Source organism: Primulina huaijiensis, unplaced genomic scaffold (assembly GCF_012295235.1).
Source record: "Primulina huaijiensis isolate GDHJ02 unplaced genomic scaffold, ASM1229523v2 scaffold38877, whole genome shotgun sequence".
NCBI classification, from domain to species: Eukaryota; Viridiplantae; Streptophyta; class Magnoliopsida; order Lamiales; family Gesneriaceae; genus Primulina; species Primulina huaijiensis.
In genome coordinates this window covers 7723-22202 of record NW_027359117.1, presented here as the reverse complement: position 1 = coordinate 22202, position 14480 = coordinate 7723, and the positions used below count along the sequence as shown (strand labels likewise).

Genomic DNA, 14480 nt, shown 5'->3' with positions numbered 1-14480 from the left:
TCTTTTGTAAAAAAAAAAAAGAAAAAAAAATATGCTTATTTAATAACCATATAGATTTCTTAGAAAAGCATATAAATTTTAGTTTAACAAAAATATATAATAAATTGCATTTTTATGGCTTTTTGAATGTAAGATAATGTTTTAAAAATCTGTAAATCAAAATTTTAAGTACATTGGAGAATACAACGAAATTCAACGTACGAAACTAAATCTTATTTGAATGTAAGATACTCGATTGATCTGGAAGCATTTTATATATATATATATATAATATAAGTTGTTCTAAAAAGTTAAATTTATGACAGCCAGCTAAAACTTGAATATATTTTTTTTAATTTCATGGGAATTTTTAAATTAATGTTTTAAAGAAATTAATTAATAAATATGAAAGAGATAGTACTGTTTGTTTGTCATTTTGTACTTCAGCTTCTGTCTCTTTTTTCTGTTTATTATTATTTTTTACGTTTTAAAATACTTTTTAAGTTTATTTAATTTTTGACAGAAATTAACCGAAGTCTGACGGAATTTTTTTTTTTATTAAAAAAAGTTGCATCAATTGTGAAGTAATATGAGAGAGACAATAGCCTGCCATGTATAATGTGGTACGTTGACCAAAATATTATTTTTTATGTTAAGAATATTACTTTTTTTCATGAATATCGATAGAGTTGACCCGTCTCACACACCATACAAACACGATACACATATCATACAACAATACAACAAAATTCATTTTCTTTAATTATTATAAATGAAGTTTATTTATTTTAAAAACATAATATGTGACGTAGATTTATGAATGGAAGATAAACGGTAACAAGTGAGAACAAGAGGGCCCAATGAGTAAAGGCAAAATGCAACTTTTTTTTAGTGAGTCTCATGTGAGACCGTCTCACGGATTTTAATCTGTAAGACGGGTCAATCCTACCCATATTCACAATAAAAAGTAATACTCTTAGCATAAAAAGTAATACTTCTTTATGGATGACCCAAATAAGATATCCGTCTCACACAAAATTTTGCCTTTTTTTTTTTGGGTTTCAGATTATCAATTTTATTAACTCATCGTTTGGGAAATAAATAAATCCTCAACAGGCATGTGTCAAAAATTTATGTGGTTATATCAACTCTTCTGTAATTAATCCATGATTAAATTATTATGAAAATTTGGGTTCAAAATAATAATTCTCCAAAAATGGGAAAATGTATTTGAGAAGGATAAATGAATTAAACATTTAGAATAAAATCTAGTTAAGTAGTTCTAAATTTTGGGTACGAGTCAAGTTATTTGTGAGTAGCTTGTGAATGGTTATGTCAAAATTCAAATCGAGCTCGGTCTGATCGAGTTCGAGTAGATCGAGTATTTAATCGAGTCGAATTCATATTTTACATGTGAGATGGAATTAAAAATAAATCGAGTCGTGTTCGAATTCAATTCAACGTACTAAATATATGTTTACTAGAAGTCGCTTGACTCAATTATACTCGTAGTTTTAATAAATAAATTTAAAGAATATTATTATATATGAGAAAAAGCAAGTGGAAAAAAAGAGAGGGGATGTGGGGGCGTTTAGGTCAAATTAAAATGGGATGAGATCTGTTGCTTGTCGCGAAGTCATCATCGCCAAGATACGTGAAAGCGACTTGCAATATATTTTTTTTAATTCAGAACAATAAATTATTTTATTTAATGATCAATATATACTACATCATAGATTTCACGTATCTTTCCGAAAATCAAAGGGGAAAATTTTAAAAAACTCAAAAATCAAACTCAATTTCTTTTAATTGTCAAAAAGGAGAGGCCAGCTCTTATTTACCAAATTAAATTTATTCTTAGCAAAAAAGGAGATCAAAACTTTCTTTTGGGACAGATGTTTGAATCACTAATATTTATATTCTTAACAAAAAACAAGGGACCCTTGAAGATATTTTAAACATAAAAACTGTTTGAGTAGGTCTATTGTAAGACGGTTTCACGAATCTTTATCTGTGAGACGAGTCAATCTTACCGATATTCACAATAAAAAGTAATACTCTTAGCATAAAAAGTAACACTTTTTAATGGATGACCCAAATAAGATATCCGTATCACAAAATACGACCCGTGAGACCGTCTCACACAAGTTTTTGCCAAACTCTTTTCGTGAGATTGTATTTTTGTGAGATTGTATTTTTTACTCCACTCAATTTATAAGAAAATATAAATTTTTATATAAAAAATATTATTTTCATGGTATTGTAAATCAAATTGACTGATCTCAGAAACTATTTTAAACACGAAGGCAATTTTTTAAAATTAAATTAAAAGATTATAACAAGAAAAGATATCATTTTGATTTGTTTAAATTTATTCACATATGCTACAAATCTCACGTTATCTATCCTTAAATTGTTTATTTAATTCTCAATTCAATATCAATAGTTTGTTGGATTAACTAATTTGTGAAGTGTTTAAATATAAATTTTAAAATAAAAATAAAAATAAAACAAATATCTGTAAAAGCGCAACAAGGAAGCAACAATGAGAAAAGTAAAAAGAAAATAAGAAGAGATGTACTGTGTGAGAGAGAGAGGGAGAGTTTTTAGTCAAGAAGGCGACAAGAGCGTATCTGCAAAAATCCTCAAATTCGATTCAGTTTGCTTTTAAAAGTAAGCAAGGCAATTACATCTTCTCTCACTTATTGTATTCCTATAATTTAATATTATCCCCCATCCCCAAATCTCCATTAAACAAAGCCCATAGAGTAAATTCAAGAGATAAACTCCACAAATACTTCATTTATATCTCCGAAAATGATTTCTTTCCGGCTAAAGATGGTAAAAAACGAAATCTTGGAGAAACCCATATAACTTATTTGATGGATCAACTCCTCCATAACTCCGTTGTATCCAAAAATGGCTTTTTTTATTCAAGAACTATATAACGTGTTTGCTTCTGTTGGTTTGTTCGAGTGTGAGAATGTGGAGCAATATTTTAAGAGATAGGGGCAGTGAACGTGCCGCTGTTTGTTTTCGACACTTGAACTAATCTTCACGCTTTGCTGATTAAAGTCTATGTATGATTGGTTTTCTATGGCTCTTTCATTTTTATACTAATATATTATTTCAAGAAACCCCATTAGGAGTCTTTGAGAGAGTTTCTTACTTCTTGAAATTTGGGCTCTCTTTCGTCTTTTGAGGCTTGCACGGCCATGCTTTGTTCCTCCCATCATGGGCTTCGTGAAAATAATTTACCTTTTGTTTTGCTGTTAAAGATTCTTTCTTTTTTGGGGGTTGCTATTTGGGTGAAATGCAGATGGTTTTTGACTAACACTATACATACATTTTTATTGTAATGATAAAAGGAGATGGAGTTTGAGGCTAACTCTTTTCTTCCTGTTCCATGAAAAAGGTGAATCTTGAAATCTTTTTGCACGAGCTCTACTGCATTTGATTTCTCGGGTTCTTCGTTTTGCTCGAAAGGTTCTGAAGTGAAGTAAAGGAGGGCAAGTTGTCAAGATGGGCGAAAAGAAACACGGCTATCGCATGGTGGCTGTGAGGGTGAATGAACAAATGAGCGCAAAGAAAAATTTGTCATTCGTCCATAAAGCCTCGACTCCGAGAATTTTGGGACTCTGGATCATGATAATGTTGTTCGGTAGCAAACGAATTTATGATTACATGGATGACGAGCAGAAAGAGAGGAGGAAAGAAGTGCTCGTGAGTATGTGTGATCAGAGGGCAAGAATGTTACAGGATCAGTTTAGTGTTAGTGTTAACCATGTCCATGCCCTTGCAATACTTGTATCTACTTTTCACTTCTACAAGAACCCTTCAGCAATTGATCAGGTTTCTTGTGTTTCTGGTGTTTACTAATTCAGTTTTTTTTTCTCTTGGTGCTGATTTTGTGAAACGTGGCGAGGATTTTCTGTTAATGCGAACTGATCTTAATGGATATTTTTGGAGAATAATAGGGGCTCTCGATCTGTTTTGGTTGTTTTCTTTATGGATTTTGGCGTTTCACATTTTCTTGGCTCTTGTATGTTTGTATGTACGTATGTACGTCTACAGTAGTTCTACTTTCCACTGATAGCTTAACTCTCTGACAATCGATTAACCTTGCTTCATATTAAATGATGTTATTTTCATTTTCGGTGCTGGCATATATGCTTTTTTTTGTTGGATATGATATGGCTATATTATTGTGATTTGAGTGCATACAGTTCCGTGTTCCAAACACAAAAATGTGGCGTTCCTTGATAATTGTAATTTGAGTTTATTTTCTCGTTTGCAACGTTTATTTTCTTAGACATTTTGTGCTGTATAAAACCGTAGGAAACTTTTGCTGCATACACAGCAAGAACTGCGTTTGAGAGGCCATTGTTGAGTGGGGTTGCTTACGCCCAGAGGGTTATGAATACTGAGAGAGAAGATTTCGAAAGGCGGCATGGATGGACTATAAGAACAATGGAGAATGAGCCTTCGCCAATGCGAGATGAATATGCACCTGTTATATTCTCGCAAGAAACTGTATCCTACATTGAATCACTTGATATGATGTCCGGGGAGGTGATCATTTTCTCTATTATGATATGCATCGTGGTACGATAATTAAGTATCCTTTTTTCATTTTCTGATTACGTAATTATTTTTGTTGAAACAGGAGGACCGTGAAAACATATTGAGGGCACGGGCGACGGGTAAAGCAGTTCTTACTAGTCCGTTCAGGTTGCTAAATTCTCATCATCTTGGGGTTGTTTTGACATTCCCAGTTTATAACTCCAAGCTGCCCTCTAATCCGACTGTCAAAGAACGTATTGAATCAACCGCAGGGTGAGTATTTGGGAGTCGAGACTTCTAAAATTTTCATGATTTCAATTCTGTGGAAATATCTGTGAAACTATTTCATCGTACTGTTTTAGTCAACTAGAATATGCCGATTGGAATTGAAAAATTCCTGGGGGAAAGAGAGTGAAAAATGTTGAGTGGAATTTTATCTTTCTAAGAAAATCAGTCATTAGCATTTTGTGACCATTGGATACAATTTGTGAAGGTTTTCAATGATTTTGTTGGTGATATGGTATGCATGTGGACTTATCTTATATCTTTGTGTATTTCATACAAGCTGAAACTCCAGAGTTCTCAAATCCCTGTTTAAAAATTTACACCAAGACCCAATCTGTATTTCAAATACATAATTTGCACCTTTTGCATTTTGCATGCTGGCCTAATCTTGTAGTGGGATTTTTTCATGTGCTTCTTGCTGTTGATTTCAAGCAGTTACCTCGGTGGGGCCTTTGATGTTGAATCCCTAGTTGAAAACCTGCTCGGGCAACTTGCTGGGAACCAGGCAATCGTGGTTAATGTATATGATATCACCAACTCTTCTGATCCTCTGATCATGTACGGACACCATTCGCAGGATGGCGATATGCACCTTAAGCACATCAGCAGACTTGACTTTGGCGATCCATTTCGTAAACATGAAATGATATGTCGGTCGGTTAACAAAACTTATCAATTTTGTTATAGACGAACAAATCACAAAACAAAGTAATACCTGTTTCTTTGGTTATTTTGCAGGTATCTTCAGAAGGCTCCAACGTCATGGATTGCACTCACAACAGCTTTTTTTCTCTTTATTATTGGATTTCTTGTTGGATACATGATATATGGTGCAGGACTTCACATTGTCAGAGTCGAAGACGATTTCAATAAAATGCAAGAATTGAAAGTTCGAGCCGAAGCTGCTGATGTTGCCAAATCTCAGGTTTTGTTTGTTAATGATTTCTCTAGCCACACTTGTGTCACTTAATTGCAAGTTGTTACCACCTGAGTCCGATCTTTCATTTTGTGCAGTTTCTTGCCACTGTTTCTCATGAGATAAGAACCCCAATGAATGGCATCCTTGGTATGCTAATAATCTGTCTCACACACACGTGTGCGCACTCTCATATGTATATATCAAAGTGTTGAGTTAGAACCGATTTGTAAAGCACTCGTTTCTTATACATTTAGGTATGCTTGCACTGCTACTTGATACTGAACTTAGTTCAACCCAAAGGGACTATGCACAAACAGCTGAAGCATGTGGGGAATCATTAATTACCTTGATAAATGAAGTGCTTGACCGTGCAAAGATTGAAGCCGGCAAGCTAGAACTTGAAGCAGTCCCATTTGACGTGAGGTTGATACTGGATGATGTTTTATCCTTATTCTCGGAGAAATGTCGGCAAAAGGGTATCGAGGTAAATCCTTCAGTTCTGTAGCAACCAGAATCTACATATCCATCAAACTTTTTTTATCTGGGAAGCCAAGAAGTACTGCTTTATTATGTTTTTATTGCTTTTCTATTATTTTCAACCTCTTTATGTGCTGGTTGGGAATTTGCAGTTGGCAGTGTTTGTTTCCGAAGAAGTTCCTGAAATTGTTGTGGGAGATCCAGGAAGATTCAGGCAGGTGATCACCAATCTTGTGGGAAACTCTGTGAAAGTAAGTGAAAAATTATCGAACCTAATCTTTCATAGAATTGTAGATTTTCTGGTCTAAGGTACGAGATATATTTTTTTTTTTATGTATTCAACAGTTCACCGAGCATGGACATATATTTGTTAGAGTGCATTTAGCTGAACAATCCAAATACGTAAGGGATGTGAAGGCCGACACCTACTTGAATGGAGAGTCTGAGTGTATGGGTCAAGCTCGTGGTCGACAATTTAACACCTTGAGTGGCTATCAAGCTGCTGATGATCGAAGCAGTTGGGAATCATTTAATCTATTAAAAGACGAGTTACAATATGATTCCTCCAGTAACATGATGAACGATAATGCACATCAGAAAGTAACTTTAATTGTTTTTGTTGAAGATACGGGGATTGGTATCCCTGAACAAGCACAAAAACGAGTTTTCAACCCATTCATGCAGGCAGACAGTTCAACTTCTCGTAATTACGGGGGAACAGGCATTGGATTGAGCATCAGTAAGTGTCTTGTTGAGCTGATGGGCGGTCAGATGAAATTCACTAGCCGTTTAAATATTGGAAGCACGTTTTCGTTCACAGTTGAGTTACAAAGATGTGAGAAAAGTGCAGCTCTTGATCCAAAGATATCCCTTTCCGATGATTTACCCACTTCATTAAAAGGGTTGAGAGCCGTTGTCATCGACGGGAATCCGGTAAGAGCTGCTGTCACACGATACCACCTCAAGAGACTTGGAATTCGGGCTGAAGTTGTTGGTAGCATTAGGACGGCTGTTGCTGTATCTGGCAAATATGGCCCCCATCTTTCTAAGTAAGCACAATTCATTTTATGTACTCTGACATCTAGCAAGACGAATGCCAAATTTTTCTCTCCATTGAAAAAGTGATAAAAACCTTTTAAAACTTCTGGTGTACAAAAACCTTATTTCTATTTTGTATTCCTATATACGTGACCTATTGTGTTGAGTATAAAAAACTATTGTTGGGTAAACTTCGATGAGTTTTGGGGAAAGTGGTCTGTAGTAAATTCATTTTGCTTAATTTGATTCATAGTGTTTTATCTTGGCAGAAATGAAAAGCTTCCAGATATGCTTCTAGTTGAAAAAGATTCTTGGATTTCAAGCGAAGATGGCTTTAGATCGATGTCAAATTGGGGACACAATGGTTATTCGCGTAAGTTTCCAGCTATAATCCTTCTGGCAACCAACATAACAGTTGCCGAGTCTGATAAAGCTAAGGCGGCTGGCTTTGCCGATACTGTGATCATGAAACCACTCAGAGCGAGTATGGTTGCGGCATGCCTTCAACAGGTACTGGGATTGGGCCAGAAAATCCATCATGGAAGAGATGTCTCGTACCGATCTGGTGGCCTTCGGGGCTTGTTGTGTGGCAAGAAGATATTGGTGGTCGACGATAATGTCGTGAACCGCAGAGTTGCTGCTGGTGCGCTCAAAAAATTCGGGGCTGATGTGCAGTGTGCTGAGAGTGGGCAAGAGGCTCTGAAATGGCTTCAGATACCTCATAGTTTTGATGCCTGTTTCATGGATATTCAGATGCCTGAAATGGACGGGTATGTTTACTCTCTTTATGGATTACTTGCTGTAGTTCCTTTCATGAATCTCTTTTCCCTTTGTATGAGAATCGATAATTAATTTCGTAAAACCCAACATGAAATTTAATGAAAGATCGTGATACGTATTTGATGTTGAAATGGTGCACCTATATTTTCTTGTGATGCCTTTTGTCGATACTGTGGACTAGATTAATGTTAGACGTTATCTGAAGTGCTCGATATTCCACTTATTCCTATTATTTTAGGTTTGAGGCAACTCGTCTTATCCGAGAGATGGAGAGCAAAGCAAATATGCATATGAATGGAGGATGCACGACAGAAGGAAAAACAGAGTGGCACATGCCAATACTGGCCATGACAGCGGATGTTATACATGCAACTTTAGACAAATGCTTGAAATGTGGTATGGATGGATACGTATCGAAACCTTTCCAAGAGAAGACTCTGTACCAAGCTGTTGCCAACTTCTTCGAATCCAAACCCGTCTCAGAGTCCACCTTTTCGTGACACTCTGGTAGCTGAAAATTTCCAACTGATGGAAACGGGTACACTCAAGGGAGCCGGCAATTTTTCCACGTTCTGCTGGTTGAATTCTAACCTTGTAATTAAAGGGCGTGTTTATATTGGTTAAGGTATGTTTAACGTGTCAATGGCAGATGCAGACACGCTGGTTGCTAACCGAGTAGGCTTTGGCTAGATTATTGTGTATTCGCGTATGCAGTGGTCAAGAAACGGTTCTTTCCCCTGCTGTATGTACATTGATAGGGGAAGAAGAACAAGTATGAGCCGTAATATCCATCATCATTTTATCTGTTTGAGCAGAGACTATTTACTATTCTTAAATACAGCCAGGAGTCACCATTCTTGATTGTGTTGTATTTGATAAATTTGTACCTAAAAAGTTTATTATTACATTACCGTATCACCACAATTAAAGCAGCAATTATAGGAAATCATTATCCACCTAAACAATAGAATTTGATTCGCTGTTTAGATAATTTAATTAATTAAAAAAATCGATTCATTCAATTAGCTTAATCTTATAATTTCTTTTTAGAACTTTCAAACATAATTTAAAAAATTGATTTTGGATTGAATTTTTTTAAAAAAAATCTTTTTAGGCACTTTAATTATGAGAACAAGTAATCGAGAAATTCTTATTCTTTTTTAGACAAAAATAATAATGTTTCTGTCCACTGACATTTAATTTTTGATTAATATTTTATTTAAATACCTGCAAGAATTCGAGAAATTATTCTCGGGACATAATGTTTTGGAACTTAAATTTTCATTAATTTTATTCACCTAATCACAACCAAATCAATGACCGAAAGCCATTAAATTTAAATAAAACATATCAACAGACGAGGTGCGCGTGCGTACGATTTTTGTGAGAAATTAAAAATTTGTATTCAAAATTATTAAATTGGAGTTCGAGGTCGAGTGTTTCTTACCAATATCGGCAATAACTTATTTAAATTTGATATAATATAAAGTTATATACAACTTAACAATATCAAAAAAAAAAAATTACACAAAAACTCTTGTAAGACGGTCTCACGGATCAATTTTGTGGGCCGAATATCTTATTTGGATCATCAATGAAAAAATATTATTTTTTATGTTAAGAATATTACTTTTTATTGTGAATATCGATATAGATAACCCGTTTCATATTCGTGAAACCGTCTAATAAGAAACCTAATCTAAAAATTATCGATAATAAAATATTTATTGGTGTTACCATGTAATCATACAATACCGCAATTACTTAGATATATTTCAAAAGAAATAAAAAAAATAAACTATAAGATTTAAGTAATCATAAAAAAATTATAAAGAATCAGCATTAAATTTCAACACATTATCTAAATTTAATTTATTATCTGCAGAAGAAATTATAACGGGCCCACCCGTAATTATATGGGCCCAAAACTTGCCAAAAATTAAATCCCCATGTGCCAACTGTATCCCATTCGCTTCCCTTCCTTTCCACACACCCACACACACACCCACATACACCCATTAATGTCTTTAATTCTCTCCTTCCTATGCAATGCCATTTATATAAAACACACACACACACACTCACTCTGTTTCCGCCTCCTTCTACAGTTCTTTGCAAGAAATCACACCACCCCACACTCCGCGAATTATCACCTTTCGCACTTCCCAATCCTACGTAGAAACGCGCACTCTGCTTTGCTCTATACTTTTTTGAAATCCTTTTCTTCTTTCTTGAAAAGATAGAACCCTAGCGACCGATCGAGGGAAAGGTGAAGAGAATCTCAGAATAGTGAATGCAATGAGGATTTTGATGAAATGTGAGATTCGGAGCCAGACTCAAGAATTTTCTTCATACACATTTCACTCTCTGAGAATAATGGCCTCAAGAATGCTTTTCTTCGCTGTGTTTGCGGTTTTTGCCGCCGTTTGCCGCTCGCAGTCACCTGATGCGGCGGTTATGCAAGACCTCAAGAAGAGCCTCAATTCACCTAGCCAGCTCGGTTGGGTCGACTCGGACCCTTGTAGTTGGAATCACGTTCAGTGTTCCGCGGATAAACGGGTGACCCGGATCCAGATCGGGAATCAGAATCTTGAAGGGTCTCTCCCTTCTAACCTCAATAAACTCACGTCTTTGCAGATATTCGAAGTTACGCAAAACCATCTCACTGGCCCGCTGCCGAGTTTTGCGGGGTTGAGCTCGCTTCAGACCCTTTCGCTTAGCAGCAACAATTTCTCTTCAATTCCCTCGGATTTTTTCAATGGTGTCAACTCTTTGCAAAGTGTTTACTTGGATTACAATTCCTTTGACTCGTGGGTTATCCCTGAAAGTATCAAAGGTGCGTCTGCTTTGCAAACTTTTTCAGCCAGTGGTACCAATATTTCCGGATTATTGCCTGATTTTTTTGGGCCTGATACGTTTCCCAGCTTAGTGCGTTTGCGTTTAGCTTTTAATTATCTAGAAGGCCCGTTGCCATCTACGTTCTCGGGCTCTACCATACAGTCTCTGTGGCTCAATAGTCAGAAGGGTAGTGTTAGATTGAACGGTTCGTTGGATGTGTTGCATAATATGACTCAGTTAACTGACGTTTGGTTGCATGGAAATTTCTTTTCGGGGCCATTACCGGATTTCACTGGCTTAACTCAGTTGCAGAACTTGAGTTTACGGGATAATAGTTTGACCGGGCCCGTGCCTGATTCTTTGGTTGGACTGAAGTCGCTGGTGGTGGTGAATTTCACGAACAACAAGTTACAAGGGAAGACTCCGAGCTTCAGTGACACTGTACTGGTGGATATGAGGGTTGGTAGTAACAGTTTTTGTTTACCTGATCCGGGTGTGAAATGCGAACCACGAGTTGATATCCTTGTCAGTGTGCTTAAGGATTTTGGATACCCTGTTCAATTCGCTGAGGTTTGGAAAGGGAATGACCCTTGTGCTTCTTGGAAGGGGATTACTTGTAGCAGTGGGAGGATTACTGTGGTGAATTTTCATGGAATGAGCCTAAGTGGAACTATCTCTCCTAACATTTCACAAATCACAACTCTGCAGAGATTGATTCTGTCTAATAACTTCTTGACAGGTGCTATTCCCAATGAATTGACGAACCTTCCCGATCTTACAGTGTTGGATGTTTCAGATAATCAAATTTATGGACCGGTACCAATCTTTAAGAGTAGTGTGTCGGTCAACACTAATGGAAACTTGAATATTGGGAAGAATGCTCCACCTCCACCACAGGGTGGGAGTGGAAATTTTCCTGGATCCACTTCAGATAGCGATGGAAGATCGAGCGGCAGTGGGAAGAAATCATCGACTGGGGTGGTTGTAGGATCAGTTGTTGGTGGTGTTTGTGCCCTCGTCTTCGCCGGAGCATTGGTCTTTTGTCTTTATCGAACCAAACAAAAGCGATCTGGTAGAGTTCAGCCACCTCACACCGTGGTTATACATCCTCGTGATTCTGGGTCCGAAGACGCTGTTAAGATTACTATTGCCGGTTCAAATATTAATGGGGGGATGAGTGAGACTCAGAGTCATTTAAGCAGTGGGCCTAGTGACATTCACATTGTTGAGACAGGTAACATGGTGATTTCTATTCAAGTGCTGAAAAATGTGACAAACAACTTTAGTGAACAAAATATACTAGGCAGGGGCGGATTCGGAACGGTTTATAAAGGGGAGTTGCATGATGGGACGAAGATTGCCGTAAAGAGGATGGAATCTGGAGTGATGAGCGAAAAGGGATTAGACGAGTTCAAGTCTGAGATTGCTGTCCTTACAAAAGTCAGGCACAGACATCTGGTTGAACTTTTGGGATATTGCTTAGATGGAAACGAGAGGCTGCTTGTATATGAATACATGCCTCAGGGGACGCTTAGTAGGTTTCTTTTTAACTGGAAGGAAGAAGGGTTGAAACCCCTGGAATGGACGAAAAGGTTGGCTATTGCCTTGGATGTTGGTAGGGGTGTCGAATATTTGCATGGTTTAGCTCAACAGAGTTTTATTCATAGGGATCTTAAGCCATCAAACATTCTTCTTGGAGATGATATGAAGGCTAAAGTTGCAGATTTTGGGCTTGTTCGCCTCGCTCCTGATGGTAAAGCTTCAATTGCTACTAGATTGGCTGGAACTTTTGGCTATCTTGCACCGGAATATGCAGGTTTCTCTTTTGTTCATTTGCAAAGGCTTTATTTGTTTGTTATAAAAAATCATGATAATTGTTTCATGAACGTTTTTGTGAATGTTTGCTGCTGATTTTTCCTTGATTTGCTCCTTCAAATTTTTTAGTCAGGAAGAAGTTATTTGATCGCACTGGCATTGTTATTTTAATGCTTAAAATTTAGCAGTCTTTAATTTTGAAGAGATTGGCACAACCCGCCTGTTTTAAGTTCTGTTCTTTATGCTCATGCTAAGGAGATATGTTTCGTGCTATTTGTTTCACATCTAAGAACATTGAATCTAGCTTTGTTGAATCTGAAGATTTGACAATCAATCGACCTATGGGCTACAGACATTTTATATGCGGTGGTTTTGTATTTTGGCGAACATCATTTTGATGAGTAAGTTGTGAAGCGTCGTTGCTTGCCTCATCTGACAGTGGTTTCTTTGCATAATTGAATAGTAACCGGCAGAGTGAGTACGAAAATCGATGTATTCAGCTTTGGAGTCATTCTTATGGAACTTATCACCGGAAGAAAAGCCTTGGACGAGTCTTTCCCAGACGACAGCCAGCATCTCGTACCATGGTTCCGCAGAATGCTCATCAACAGAGACACCTTCCGAAAATCCATCGATCCTACTATCGACCTCGATGAAGAAACTCTTTCTAGCATCAGCACCGTGGCAGAACTGGCCGGCCACTGCTCCGCGAGAGAACCACATCAACGTCCTGACATGAGCCATTCAGTCAATGTGCTGTCAACTCTGGCTGAACTCTGGAAACCATCGGAACCAGCGGATCCAGATGATGCATATGGGATTGATTATGATATGACCTTACCTCAAGCAGTCAAGAAATGGCAGGCTCTTGAGGGAATGAGTTCCATTGATGGCTCCTCTTCTTACCTTGGTAGCAACGAAAATACTCAGACGAGCATACCGACTCGGCCATCTGGTTTTGCCGATTCATTCACATCAGCTGATGGACGTTGAGATTGGGGCTGAGGTTAGAGTCTTTCTTGTGTATTCTTCTGTCTATGAAGCCGCCTTCCCCTCGTAGCTTTGCCCATGTGCACGAATGGTGCTCGAGTGATTCAAATTCCATTGGTTAATCGAAGGTGGTTAATCTTAATTTAGAGACAACCCCTTTTCTTGTTTCGATGATTTCTTCAAACTCAGATAGTTTTAGTTAGATTTTATTAGGTGAGTTGTTACTCTAATTTCATCCCACCCTTGATATCTAACATTGCATGCACGCATGCACGTATATTATGATTTTATGTGCGATGACTAGAATGTTGTCTCATAACCTGAATTTATGATACTTACCTAAAACCAAACCCTATTAAATTAAATAATATAAGATAAACTAGTTTAATATTCTTTTTTCAACTCATTATTTTATTAATATATTATGGAACAGAGGTGAATGAATTTGATAGAGATTGGACTTTGAAGTGCCGGCCAGGCAGATTTTTTGTCCAGTTAAAAATGGTCCAATTTTTTCCTGCAACCATGCCTTTTTGTTTCTGATTATATATATGCATGTATATACCGGATTTAGTGCCAGATAATTGAGGGTGGTTGATGTCTTTTTGCTGTCCGTTGTTGTATTAAATTATAATTTGTTGCTTCTGTGCAAGATTTAACTCATTGGTTTTGTTTGCGTTTAATAAATAAATAAATTTTAAAGTCCACACAAAATATGTAAGCGATATTAATTTTGTATGCTCGATATAAGCAGTATGTATAAACATTATGATTTGAATAAATTTTTTTTTTTTTT

At 36.8% G+C, this 14480-nt stretch overlaps 2 protein-coding genes across 3 annotated transcripts; both read left to right on the top strand.

The window, feature by feature from the left end:
* Positions 1-2564: 2564 nt before the first annotated feature.
* On the top strand, positions 2565-8897 carry LOC140968939 (histidine kinase 4-like). 2 transcript variants are annotated; one of them, XM_073430116.1, is made up of 12 exons: positions 2565-2652; positions 3395-3831; positions 4318-4551; positions 4646-4815; positions 5263-5481; positions 5566-5752; positions 5842-5893; positions 6001-6230; positions 6376-6474; positions 6569-7272; positions 7531-8031; positions 8280-8897. In XM_073430116.1, exons 2-12 carry the CDS (start codon positions 3502-3504, stop codon positions 8539-8541), a joined length of 2988 nt encoding a protein of 995 aa, XP_073286217.1. In that variant the 5' UTR covers positions 2565-2652; positions 3395-3501; the 3' UTR covers positions 8542-8897. The 2 variants fall into 2 exon arrangements, with proteins under 2 accessions (XP_073286217.1, XP_073286216.1); XM_073430115.1 differs by lacking the exon at positions 2565-2652 and adding an exon at positions 2675-3059.
* A 1146-nt stretch (positions 8898-10043) lies between these two features.
* LOC140968937 (receptor protein kinase TMK1-like) lies at positions 10044-14018 on the top strand. The gene is made up of 2 exons (XM_073430114.1): positions 10044-12695; positions 13158-14018. Exons 1-2 carry the CDS (start codon positions 10340-10342, stop codon positions 13685-13687), a joined length of 2886 nt encoding a protein of 961 aa, XP_073286215.1. The 5' UTR covers positions 10044-10339; the 3' UTR covers positions 13688-14018.
* The last annotated feature ends 462 nt before the right edge of the window (positions 14019-14480 follow it).

Excerpts from the sequence above, each read along its gene's own strand:
- LOC140968939 (XM_073430116.1), top strand. The coding sequence starts at position 3,502 with ATGGGCGAAAAGAAACACGGCTATCGCATGGTGGCTGTGAGGGTGAAT. Across the intron at positions 4,816-5,262 it reads CGTATTGAATCAACCGCAGG|TTACCTCGGTGGGGCCTTTG; the intron begins GTGAGTATTTGG and ends GATTTCAAGCAG. Across the intron at positions 8,032-8,279 it reads CAGATGCCTGAAATGGACGG|GTTTGAGGCAACTCGTCTTA; the intron begins GTATGTTTACTC and ends CTATTATTTTAG.
- LOC140968937 (XM_073430114.1), top strand. The coding sequence starts at position 10,340 with ATGAGGATTTTGATGAAATGTGAGATTCGGAGCCAGACTCAAGAATTT. Across the intron at positions 12,696-13,157 it reads TCTTGCACCGGAATATGCAG|TAACCGGCAGAGTGAGTACG; the intron begins GTTTCTCTTTTG and ends ATAATTGAATAG.